The 12,660-nt window shown below is 47.1% G+C and overlaps 1 protein-coding gene across 3 annotated transcripts in view; it reads left to right on the top strand.

Annotated features, from left to right (window-relative positions):
- UNC5B (unc-5 netrin receptor B) overlaps window positions 1-12,660 on the top strand; it is a 148,881-nt gene that overhangs the window by 125,561 nt on the left and 10,660 nt on the right. Inside the window, exons 6-10 of one of the 3 annotated variants that reach the window (XM_032783603.1) lie at window positions 657-824; window positions 1,534-1,695; window positions 6,252-6,284; window positions 8,970-9,164; window positions 11,748-12,137. In XM_032783603.1, the coding sequence (XP_032639494.1) occupies window positions 657-824; window positions 1,534-1,695; window positions 6,252-6,284; window positions 8,970-9,164; window positions 11,748-12,137 (948 nt within the window). Of the gene's footprint in view, window positions 1-656; window positions 825-1,530; window positions 1,696-6,251; window positions 6,285-8,969; window positions 9,165-11,747; window positions 12,138-12,660 lie in introns of all 3 variants that reach the window. The other 2 variants (XM_032783602.1, XM_032783605.1) reach the window with 2 other exon arrangements.

The following is a 12,660-nucleotide window of genomic DNA, read 5'->3' as shown; positions in this document are numbered from 1 at the left end:
ATGAAATGCTGAATTTGGCTGAGTTTTGCTTTGAGTTTCACATATGAGAAACCCAAAGCAAAACTCAGAGGGTGCGAACCACAGTGAACCCAAATGAAAGGATAAAAGTCTAAACAATCTGTCTCCATTCAATTTCTGGAGCAAAATAGTGGCCGTTTTCTGCTCTGTCCCACTGAAAAGCTCTCCAAGTCAAAAATATTTGTGAAGTTAAAACTCCTAGGCCGGCAGAGCTGGGGTAAATCAGTGCAGCTCCAGTGAGGTGAGAAACCAGGAACATTTAAAAAATGTTCAGGGTTTTTCAAGCAGCTGGAGTTGGAAGGTGCTCACTTAGAAGGCGCATCTTTATTTGTTGGAGTGTTGTGAATGGGGGGGCGGGGTGTCAGATTAAAGGAGCCTGGTGATTGGCTGGTGTGGATCAGTCTAGGGAGCTGGAAAAGAGTAGGTACAGCCCTCACCTTGTTTAGTGACCCCTCCAGGTGGGTCCATGGAACTGTAGTGTTCACTCCACCAGCAGCTTTCCTTGTTGGCTGTAGTGACTGCCAGGGTTGGAGAGGACAAAAGTGGCTAGACTGGTGCTGGGACATGAGTATGATGTTACTCCTGGGCTCTGAGTTTTTGAGCAGCATGTTTATTCCTGTTTCCTTCTCTGTACACAGTGAATGGTGGCTGGTCCACCTGGTCAGAATGGTCTCAATGCAACAACCGCTGTGGCCGTGGCTGGCAAAAGCGCACCCGGACCTGCACCAACCCAGCACCTCTCAATGGTGGTTCCTTTTGTGAGGGTCAACCCTTCCAGAAAATCGCCTGTACCACAATGTGCCCAGGTAAGGGCAATTCATGCAAGAGCCTGAGGCCAACTGTAATCACAGGCATGTGCTCCTCTCTTTGGATTGTCCAGTTCAGCACTTTTTCTAGCGCTGTCCAGGGACTTGTGGAGATGCCGTGTGTTGTGGAGGGGGATCTGCAGGAGGTCAGGGGGCGTGTGTCTCAGAGCAGCCTCCTTCCAACTAGTATGAAGTGACTTTTCCCTGTTGAAAACTCTCATTGTGGGCTGTGAAAACTGAAGGTCCTAAACGTGAGAGCAGCCTTGCACCTTACATTCCCCAGGCCACTGCAGGACGGGGCTTGACATACAATGACCTCCATAAGGACTCCCTCAAGTACCTCGGCTGGTGGAGCTATCTCTTTTTCTAGATCACCCTTCTCCCAAATGATCTGCCAAAGCCCGTTGCCTGCCCTATCATCTAGAGAACAAGCCACCAGTGAGATGACCTTCCAGTTCTCAGCTGTTTGGACTGCTAAAGCCAATTCAGATCTGCATTTCTGTAATGGCTTAGCCTCCCAGTTCAGAGGTTGTGCAGCAGCTGCCTCATCCTAAGGTTTCTTTTGATTGTTATCTATTAGGATTAGAGAAGCCAAGTGACTGCTGTATATACAATACTGATTCTAATCTCTCTGCTCCTTCCTCTAAGCCTTCAATGAATTGTTTTCTCTCTCTCTCTTTGTGGCTGTATTTTTCCTGGAACGCAGTAGATGGAGCCTGGACAGAGTGGAGCAAGTGGTCAGCCTGCAGCACGGAGTGCACCCACTGGAGGAGCCGGGAATGCACTGCTCCATCCCCAAAAAACGGAGGCAAGGACTGCAGTGGAGTGTTGCTGGACTCCAAAAACTGCACCGATGGACTGTGCATGCAAAGTGAGTGAGCCAGTATGGGAACAGCATAGGAGGGAGGGAGAGGGAGGAAGGGATAACCAGGAAAAAAAAATGCTAAAAGGGTTTTATTAAAAGGGAAGGCATTGCAAGCTGAAGGGTTTGTTCTGCCTTTGTCTAGGCCAGGAGTTCTCAAACTAGGGATCAGGACCCCCTCAGCAGGTCGCAAGGTTATTACGTGGGGGGGAGTCTCGAGCTGTCAACCTGCACCTCAAGCTCCACTTTGCCTCCAGCATTTATAATGGTGTTAAATATACAAAAAAGTGGTTTTAATTTGTAAGGGGGGGGGGGGGGTTGCACTCAGAGGCTTGCTATTGAAAGGGGTCCCCAACAGAAAAGTTTGAGAACCACTGGTCTAGGCATCAGGCACTATACCTGGTCTCCCATTCCAGGTGGACACAGAACTCCAGCTCAAGATCATCTCTTCCCAGGGATTGCCCCCACAGCTCATTCCAGGTGGCCCCAGAAACCCAAACCCACTTTAGAGCTCCTCTTACTGAAAGTGACATTATAGACCAGGGTTGCTGTCAGCCTGTCTGACAGTATTGTCAACGTCATAAGCTTTTTACATCGGAGAACCACAGGGAAATTCCAGACTGGATATCCAAGCCGATTCTGGTTGCAGTGATGTACAGCACACAGCTGACTTGGAGAGGCAGTGACAGCAAGATGCACAAAGCCCTTTAACTATAGAAAATAAAGGTTATTCATGCCCATTTAGGTGGATGTGGGATATATTCTTAAGCACCATTACTGGACTCCCCACCTGTCGGCGATGCTAGCGTAGAATTCTGGCACAGCCCCCTCTAAACTCAGTCGGAGCTGTGCTAATCTACTTGCAAACCTGAAGGTTAGACATTTTTAGAGTGGGCAATTGATTACTGTTCCAAAAGGTTGATGGAAGTTGACTGCATGGGTTACTGGGGGAAGCACCAGCCTCCTATCTGTGGCTCCTGGCTTCAAATCTAGTTGACACCCTAAAGCTCATGGTACGCATTATCATTCAGAACACTTGGCAGTGTGCTCCTGCTACGGAAGGACCTAGGAATGAGCTGCTAAAAGAAAGCAAAATGTTTGTCATCCCTGGCCCAGGTGACCTTGCCATGGCAGGTCACTGGCTGCACCAAAGAGAGTGAATGTGCACAGCAGGTTCCTGGCCCATGTATGATCAATTTCCATCACTACCAAGTCCATTAACCTTTAAAAAAGCATGTGTGCTCCATGTATGTTGCCAAAGGAAAGGAAACTGTGGTAGGAGGGATGAAGGGAGGGGAACAGAGGGCCAACCACTTCTTTTAAATATGCCTCTTCAGGGGTAGTTATAGTCCTAAATTTCCCTAGTGACTCCTCTGTGCATTTTTCCACTCTGCATGCCCACACGCCACCTCTTGAGGTACAAGTGTTTAAACACTGGCCTCTCCTGAGCAGACTGAGTGTTGCCTTTCAACCGCAGGCCTGGGACGGGTTGAATATGCAGCTTGACTCACCACAGGAAGAAAGTTCCATTTAGTGCCACAGAAAAGAGGACCATTCGGCAGTGACGAAAGGCTTATTTCGCCTCTGATCACTGTACTTCACTGATGTGACAAGTCGTGGCAGACCTCCAGGGTGTTCCCATCCTGAATGTGCCTCTTGCTCCAGCAGAAATTGTTACCCACTCCTAGTGCTGATCCAGTCCCACAAAGTGCAAAGTACTGAGCATCCGCAACTCTCTTCGGACTGCATTAAGGTTGCATGTGCTCAGTACTGGATCAGGCTCTGTGCAATGTTTGTGTCCTGATGATACCCAGCAAACTCATTTTATTTATGGCCTAAATCCCCCGCAAGAAAAGATTTTAATTATTGTTTTGTTTTTTTCTTTAAATCAATTGTTATTATAAAGTCTATGTCCCAGAGCCTGGCGTAAAGCCAAAAACACAAAGTCTTTAAAACATCTCTGCTTTAAACCTTCTCCTCTAGAATTCAGATGGGGTGGAGAAGGGCTTGGATGTTTCCCCTTCCCCATTTGGGATCTAAATAGATCTAGTAAATATTCTGAAATACCAACCCTATTCTAGGTCTGAGTGGAAATGAGTGTGATACATTTCATGGGGCAATCCAGGTGGAATTCCTTAACCATAATTTGTAATTCCTTGGACTCACCTCATTCCTTAGTGTCATTCCTGACTAGCAGCCATGGAATGATCCCAGTTACAAACATAGGGCGGTGCTACAAGAAAAACCTGCTTCAGAGAGTATAAAAGTGTCCTTCTTAGTCTGCTTAACAGCCAGGAATAGTGCCAGTGCTGCCACTTGCTTGTTCTATAGCAATATCTGCCCTGGTGCCTTGCAGCTCGTTTGCTTAGTAATAATCCTGAATGACCCCTGCACTGTAATCTGCTTTAAAGAATAAGTTAGGAATGCATCATAACCCCTTCCTCGCTGTATGGCTGCCTTCATGTCATCTTAAATAAACTCATCATGTCGATCCATGTTGGCAGTGAGCAAGGAGGGGGTAGGGGGTGGGTTGAACCACAGAACTGGTTTCAAAGAAACATCTTGCAAGCCAGTGCCTTCTGGGCCTGGTAGAAGCTCATGGTTGGAAAAATTAAGGCATTGTGACAGCAGAGGTTGGGTCCAGCTCACAGGCAGAATTAAGCTACATGTGGTGCCAACCTGGTGCTGGCTGTTAACACTTAGCAGGCAGAAAGCGCCTCACAAAGAAAAAGCAAATAGTGGAGTATTGAGACAGGGGCTTCCTGCAGCAGCGAACCTGCAGGGTGTGGAAAGGAGTAGGGAGGGTTGTTTTATATCAACAGCTACAAATAATTGTTCCCATGCTGAGGACTTCGTGCTTTAGACCAAAACCAAAGGAGTGACCTTACAAAGGGGCTTCCATCCTGGATCAGACTTGGACAGTCCAGACATGAAGGGACAGTCCAGACATGAAGGAAAAGTATCTAGTGGGTTCCCATGTAAATCTGTCGAATTATTTGCCAACCTTGGATCTGAACAAAGCCCTTTCTCCTGACACAGGGCCAGCGTGATAGTGGCCATTGCTGCCCACAGCCGTTGAAACTGTTGTGCCAGCCCATCTTGTATCTCAAGGCTTCAATCCAAGCTGGAGTTAAATGGGAGGATGGGCCAGGAGGGAGAAAGCTATTATTACAGAAGGCTAATAGCTTTGATAATCAGCAAACCAGACACAAGATAATTCTGACAAAGCCTAACATGTAACAGGACAATGTTTTTATGTTTCAACCACTGATGAGGCACTGGGTGGTGGGTACAAGCCCAATGTGGGAGAGGAGGGAAGGACAGAAGCGAAGCGGGAGGGTGTATGGGGAAGAGAGGTTTCAAGAACCCAAATCCTTCCCATTCCAAATGTCCTGCAAGTTGCTCCCCCCTCCTATATGCTCCTTTGGTGGTCCCTAATGCAGATTCCATGAGACAAGCTTATGTGTACAGGCTCAGACTGGCAACCAAACTTCTCTTTTCTGCACACACAGTATTCAACGAAGCCCTACATGTTCACATGGAGGCTCCTCTGTGCTGCCAGGAACGTGTAGCCATCTGATGAGTGAGAGAAAGGGGTACACTGGGAATAAAAAACAACCTAAGGGAACAAGCAGAAGAATTAGAGTAGAAAGCAAACAGAGGAAGAAAGTGGGGTGAGAGAGAGAGAGAACAGAGATAGGAGAGAAGAGGAGGAATGGAGAGAGAAGGAGAGGTGGCATAACTGCTTTAGTAAGTGGGGAGATGGGCAGAGAACGGGGGCACACATTTCTCAGTCCATCACAAGGGAGTGCCAGCTAAAAGAACAACCAATGGGTGGGAACCACTGGTTTTAACGGAACAATGGTTCTCCCTGCTGCACTGGACTCATTAAAATAGCACTGAAATTCAGAGGGGCTTTCTCAGGGCTCGACTGAGCCTAGGGAAACTCCTCTCACTCTCCACCACATCTAAAAGAGGCAGAGGCTGGCCCTGAGAACTGGGCACCACTTTGTCATTGGAGCCTGAAGTGCCTGGGGCTTTGTTGACCCCCTTGGGAGGTGAATGAATTTCATTGTCAGACCAGGAAGCTGGGCAGAAGAGAAGCAGATTCTGCTCCCCAGAAACCTCAGGTGACCAGAAGATGGAGCGGCTTGGGAAGCTGTCTCCCCACTTGTCCCTTTGAAGTAAACAATTTAATGGGAAGGGGTCATTGTGCTCTCAGTTTCCTGCAGCTTATTGGAAATGTAGATCAAAATTTGCCACTCTGCTTGTGCAGCTTTGGCTCCTTTGGATGGGCAGCAAAGCCAGCCAGGCTTGCAGGATGGGAGAGTGGTCACAAGCCTGCTTCCCTAAAACTACCACACAGGCAAGGCTTCTGCATGGCTTCACAGAGCTCCAAAGAGCCTAAGGCTCCTTGTTCTCTCGAAACCATTCGCTGGTTTTTATGTCTCATGGGCCCCTTCCCCTTGGTGTGCTGGGGCTGATGACTGTGTTTGTTTCCTTCCATTAGCATCATCACCATCATCATTTTCACCTTTTGTTTTTAACTTTGTTTTTCCTAACAGATAAAAGAGTTCTAAGCGAACCCAAAAGTCACTGTAAGTCCTCATTTCATGGCCACTTTATTTCATTGTAATACATTACTTTGTTTTTTCTTTTGTTTAGTCATTGGCACCTCTGGTGTCAGCCTTGAACTCGAAAGCTCCATCTCCAAGGGCTTCTCTATGGAGTTGCTCCAGTGAGCAAGGGAGGAGAGAGCTGAAATACACCACAAAGGGTTAGCAGATGTTAAAGGGACAGTTACTCCATCATGCTTGCGAGACCTAAATTTAACTTATATTCTATGCATCAGTTTCTCTATTTACATGGGCTAAACTTTATTCTCAGTTACAACAGAATATATCCAAAGTAACCGAAGTCCATGAAGTTATTTCAAAATGAATGAGAACAGAATTTGTTTGTATACATATAAAAAAAAGTTGAAATTTTTGGTTTGGTTTGGTTTGCTTCAGAACAAGTGCTTTGATTCCCCTGCCCTGAACTAAAACCAGTGCCAGCAGTTTGTTCGTTTCCTAGCCCTATTGTTGTTAATGCACCCAGAGCAACTTAAGAAATAACACTTCTTTCCTGAGGAAGAGCTCTGTGTAGCTCAAAAGCTTTACCCTCCACCAACATAAGTTGGTCCAGTAAAAGATATTCCCTCACCTACTTTGTCTGTCTCGTATCCTTGGGGCCAACACGACAACAACAGCATTGCAAACTTCTTTCTTTGCCAGTTTTGTCTTTTTCCATATGACCAATAGTTTTTCTCTCCCAGGATTTCAGTAGAACAGAAACTAATGTGGCTGTTTTATTTTCTTCTCTCTTGTGCCATTACATGCCCAGTCATGTCAGCATTATAAGGTTTGATAGTGTATGCTCCTTCTCAGTATATTGCCAATCACAAAATGTTCAAAAATCATGAGTCAGGCTCACTAAAAATCATGATACTGGCTTTAAAATCATGAGATCATGTAAAAATAATAGATTTGGTGTTCTTTTTATTTGCTTTCTGCTTTCTGAGCCTTTGGGGTGCACTGGGTCACATTTTGAAGCTTTTTCCGCAGCCACAAGAGCTAGAAACTTATTTTTTCTTTAAGAATGAAGGATGAAATCATCACATATCCACTTGACTCCAGGAGCTGGGGTTTTAAGGAAAACAATAATTATAATGAGACCAATGATGAAATCATGAGCTTTGACAACACTGCCTTCGAAAGGTGCAGAACATGAAACATGGATCAACATTTCTTGAAGACAGTGAATTTAACACATGTAAAGAAGAACACTTTAAAAATTGGATTCTTCCACAGTTTAGAAGAGTTTTGGAGTACATAATAGCTCTGAAATATTTGTATTCCATGAAGATTTTTCAGTTGGGAAACACTTTGGGCCTTTCAGGTTCTTTGTGAGTGTAAGTTTCCAGCTATTCCCCTACCATCAAATTGGAATGTTTCTGTGATACTCCTACCGCTGCAAAAGGAATTCCCCTGAGGACGGACGGACACACACACACACACCCCAGAAATAAAAATAATCATAACAAACAGGCCTTGGTTCTGATCCATATACCTGGCCCTGGCCCTGTACAGGTTAGAAACCATGAAGCTAAACTAAACATAATCTGAAAGCACCTGGAAATCAGGAGAAGAAAAGAAAAGTAAAGAAAAGAAAAGAAAAGAGGGTAAAATAGAGAGCATGAGTGTTCAGGCCAAGCTGTTTGATGTGTCTGGAGTAATTTTCCTGGAGGCAATATTCAAATAAGACACGTGTATGTCTCAGAAACAACAGCATCTGATTCTCTAATATGGCCTGACTCCACACACTTGACACCAGTCAATGGTGGGTGCAGATTCTGTCTTTGACACTGAAATATGCAGGAGGCAAGACATTGATGCTGCAGGATCCTTGAGGAGTTAGAATTCCTTCCCTTGGCAGAGTGGTGTAATCAGAGCTCATGTGAAATCAATGGAGAAAATACCCTCGATAAAATAGGTGTTAGTTTGCTATTGAAGAATGAAAGGACAGGAGTCAGGGTTTTTAACAGCAGTCAGTGACAGAGGCAGAGATTCATGGACCTGGTTCAAGCTTCCTCAGTCCTAACATTGGACATTCCCAGGCTAACGTGACACATATTGGGTTAGGTGTCCCTGCAGCAGCAGCTCACCAAATCACCAGAGCAGCCATTCTGGAGCAGTTGGTCCTTTCCTTCTCTGAGCTGACACATCTACTGGTTTGAGATGGGAGCAGACAGAAGAATGCCCAGTGATCGCTTTATGGCATCTCTCCATGCACTATCCTATTAGCTCATTGCCATCTCTTCCATGTACATGCGTATCTTCTTTCAAGGCAGATTTCTTCCTTCTCCCTGGACTGGGGGGCTGGGGAGCCTAAAGATCAAAAGTCACACTGGGTGTGGGTGTGTCTCTGTGTCATATATATACACCACACACACACACACACTCTGTGACTCTTGATTTTGGGGATACAGATATGTATATCCAACGTTGCTCTCACTTTTGGACTGCACTTTGAACCCATTTGTTACCTTGTTGTGCTAGCCCAGCCTCCCCCGCCCAACATTTGCCGAAAGCTTGGGTTAATCCTAGAAGTAGTGGCGTCTTTTGTGCAAAGACAGTGGGTTGATCATGCAGGGATCCAGCTGTGGGTGGCATAGTTCTGATGGCAGATTCATGCAAAGCGCCTGTTTCCTTAGTTTCCATTTTCTCGTTTCTCTCTCCTAGTGTTGGAAACCACGGGGGATGTGGCCCTGTACGCCGGCCTCGTTGTGGCCATCTTTGTTTTCGTCGTCATCCTGATGGCCATCGGAGTGGTTGTGTACCGGCGCAGCTGCCGGGATTTCGACACTGACATCACAGACTCCTCAGCTGCTCTGACTGGAGGCTTTCACCCAGTCAACTTCAAGACCTCCAGGCACGGTAAGAAGAAATCATCTGGTCTGTTCCTTTATATCATGTCCAGCAGTATCTTTGATGCCCCAGAGGAAGGAGGCTGAGGGAGGAAGGTGAAACCAAAATAAAGGGGCTCAGACTCAGGGGAAGAATAGGCCACATTGAGAGGAGTTCATTTTTTATCCAGCTGGGAGAGGTGAGTTGAAGTTCTCCTCATCTTTCCATTGCCTTCCTGTGTGTGAGAACCACAGTCAGCACTTCTCTACTAAAGAATTCACGATACCAGAACCCTTTGCGTACAGAAGTTTGTTTTGTGTGTGTTCTTCAGAAAATAAGAGGTTCAACTGCCTGCTTCACGAAAGCCACCACTGCAACTGAAATGAATTGGCACTTTCTCTGCAGTGACTTCCAGAGACCAAATTACCCCACAGGACACTGCAGGAAAGCTTGCATTTCCACTTACTGCACTGCACCAGCTCTGTGGGCAAACAGAGGACTTCAGGCTTCGTGCTTATCAGTCTAGCACGGGTGGTCAAACTTTTTGGCCCAAGGGCCACATCTGAGGATGGAAATTGTATGTTGGGCCATGAATGCTCAATAAATGAGGGATTGGAGTGCGGGATGGGGTGAGGGCTCTGGCTAGGGGTGCGGACTCTGGGGTGCAGCCAGAAATGAGGAGTTCAGGTGTGGAAGGGGCTTCTGGGCTCGGGCAGGGTGTTGGGGTGCAGGGGGTGATAGCTCTGGGTGGGATAAGGGCTCTGAGGTAGGACTGGAGATGAAAGTTTGGCGTGCAGGAGGATGCTCTGGTCTGGGACCAAGGGGTTTGGAGAGCTGGAGGGGGATCAGGGCAGGTGGTTGGGGCATGGGGAGAGGCTCAGGGATGCAGGCTCTGAGCGGCGCTTACCTCAAGCGACTCCTGGAAGCAGCGGCATGTCCCTTCTCCGGCTCCTACGTGTGGAGCAGTCCTCTACCCTCAGAGCAGGGCCATGCGGCTGCCTCTGGGAGCCACATGGTGTGGCCCCTGACCCTGTGCCCCAGAGCAGGGCCATGCCGCAGCTTCCGAGAGCCGCATGGTGCAGCCCCCGCCCCGGTGACCTGGCTGGAGCAACAGTGTATGGAGCCCCCTGGCTGCCCCTACATGTAGGAACTGGAGTGGGGACATGCCGCTACTTCCAGGAGCTGTGCAGAGCTACGGCATGCACGGAGTGGGGCAATCCCCCAACTAGAACTCTGGAGTGGGGCAAGCCCCGGACCCTGCTCCCTAGTGGGAGCAAAAGGGCCAGATTAATACATCTGAAGGGTCGGTTGTGGCTCTGTGGCCGTAGTTTGCCCACCCCTGATATAGCACCTTTCATTGACATTAAATTGCCTCCAAAACTTGTTTAAAATAAAAAATCAAATCAGAATTTCTATTTTAAATAGGCAGTAGGTCCGTTGGCTCTAAGCTGTTTGAAGCATTTTCTTCTTCCATTCACTTCTTCAGCCTTAAATACGACAGTACCGATAGGAGAGGGATTTCTGTCTGCCCTGCACACTGACCTGACAGATCAGATTCCATTTGATTCCTGCCTATTAATTCTCAATGGAGACAGAGGGTGGGTCAAGTCTCCATGTTCCCATAGGCTGAAAACTGAGGTAACAGGCGAGTTCACAGGTAGAGCTGGTTGGAAAAATTCTGACGAAACAGTTTTTCATTGGAATGTGCTGATTTGTCAAAATCAGAACCATCTCCATGGAACACTTCATTTCTATGACGTTCCTCCGGAAACCAGGTAGTCTTTGAAACTTGCCTGATTTCTTGCCAGCTCAGCAGCCCCAGGGTAGCCGGCAAGATGGACTGCCCCAGAGTCGGTGATGCCAGGGCTTCCTGGGTCCATGGTTCTGGGGCAGCCCCACCAGTTCTGTCTCTGTGTCTGGACCCCAGCACTTGCCTTTTCATGGAGGACTTTGACATTTGGGGGTTTAATTCTGAATTGGAGGTGGGGGGGAAAACAAATGTCAAAGTATTGAAATCCTCTGCAAAATGGAATTACCAATCTTCACCCAGCTCTGCTCACAGGGTCATTTTATTTTTTGAGCCTAAAAATAAGGAAACAAATCATGCAAGATAATGACCTCATGTTTATACAGTACCTAGCACAGTAAGGCCTTGATCTTGACTGGGGCCCCTAGGCACTAATAAGGAAACTAATAAGGAAAGAGAACTGGTAGGAAGTATAAAGAACACAAAGCATTTCAGCTATTCAGCACAGAATGAAGTACCAACTCCTTTGTGAGAGTTGCAGGAGAGTCAAACTACTTTCAGATTCTTGTTCAACTTTTTGTACATACACTATGACGCAGCCTCTCCTTCATTCTTAAGGGAGTTTTGATCCTGATTCTCAGTCCAGGCAGTTTCCTTTCAAGTAATTGATAAAAGGGAGACAGATGTGTTCAATGTCCATGCTCCAGTCTCTTGCTTTATAACCTGCTTCTCCCAGAGACATGTCTTACACATCCTGAGCCCATTGTTTCACTAAGGCTAGGTTTCCATGTAGGTCTCTTTTGATTTATGTTTAAATTCACAAGTTACTGAAGTTTTTGCCTTTTTCATCTTTGTTCGTCTTGCAGACAATCCCCAGTTGTTGCACCCTTCCATGCAGCCTGACCTAACAGCCAATGCCGGTGTATATCGTGGTCCGATGTATGCCCTGCAGGACTCCTCTGACAAGATCCCAATGACCAACTCCCCCCTGCTTGACCCACTCCCAAACCTAAAGATCAAAGTGTACAACTCCTCCACAGCATCCTCCTCCCCCAGGCTGAATGATGGGGCAGACCTGCTTGGGGCAGTGCCCACAGGCACCTACCCAGGGGACATTGCCAGGGACAATCACTTTATGAACATAAGGAACAAGGCCATGGGCTCTCAGCATCTCCTCACCCTGCCCCGGGAGCCTGGGAACAGTGCCACTGGCACATTTGGCTGCTTGGGAGGAAGGCTCACTATCCCGGATACAGGTAAGAGCCAGAGTGGGAGGTGCAGCTGTGGTTGCTGCTGTCCCAGTTGCTCTCTGACGTCAGCTAACTTATGGTTGAGTAGTGAGGCCTGGTGATGTTGGCCTTTGGGTTTGAAGACAGTGTGGTGCTGATTAGGAATGAAAGATGCATCCAAATATTCCTTTCTATTAGGACATTCCCATTATGCTGCCAGCCTGTGTATCTCCCTAAGATAGAGTGGATGGGAATCAGTCACCATCGTGAGGTGACATCATTTTGTATTTTTGCTACTCCAGTTGTAACCTGTTGGAGAGCATTGGTGGAAAACAAGCACCACACTTCTTGTGCTAAGGGTTATCCTGTCTCTGAGTGCTCCCTGACTGCACGGAATCTGGCGTGATTTCCATCTTGGCAGGCTAGAAAGTCTCTTAGGCCCGGCCACGAATTCAAGGGTGGCTGCTTTCCAATCATAGGTGAAAACATCTGTGCCAGTAGCTGAAATAAACCCAACACATGATCATTTCACTGTACTTGCCAACGGACA

The sequence above is a fragment of the Chelonoidis abingdonii genome, chromosome 15 (genome assembly GCF_003597395.2).
Source record: "Chelonoidis abingdonii isolate Lonesome George chromosome 15, CheloAbing_2.0, whole genome shotgun sequence".
In the NCBI taxonomy this organism is placed as follows: Eukaryota; Metazoa; Chordata; order Testudines; family Testudinidae; genus Chelonoidis; species Chelonoidis abingdonii.
This window is presented reverse-complemented; position numbering and strand designations above follow the sequence as displayed.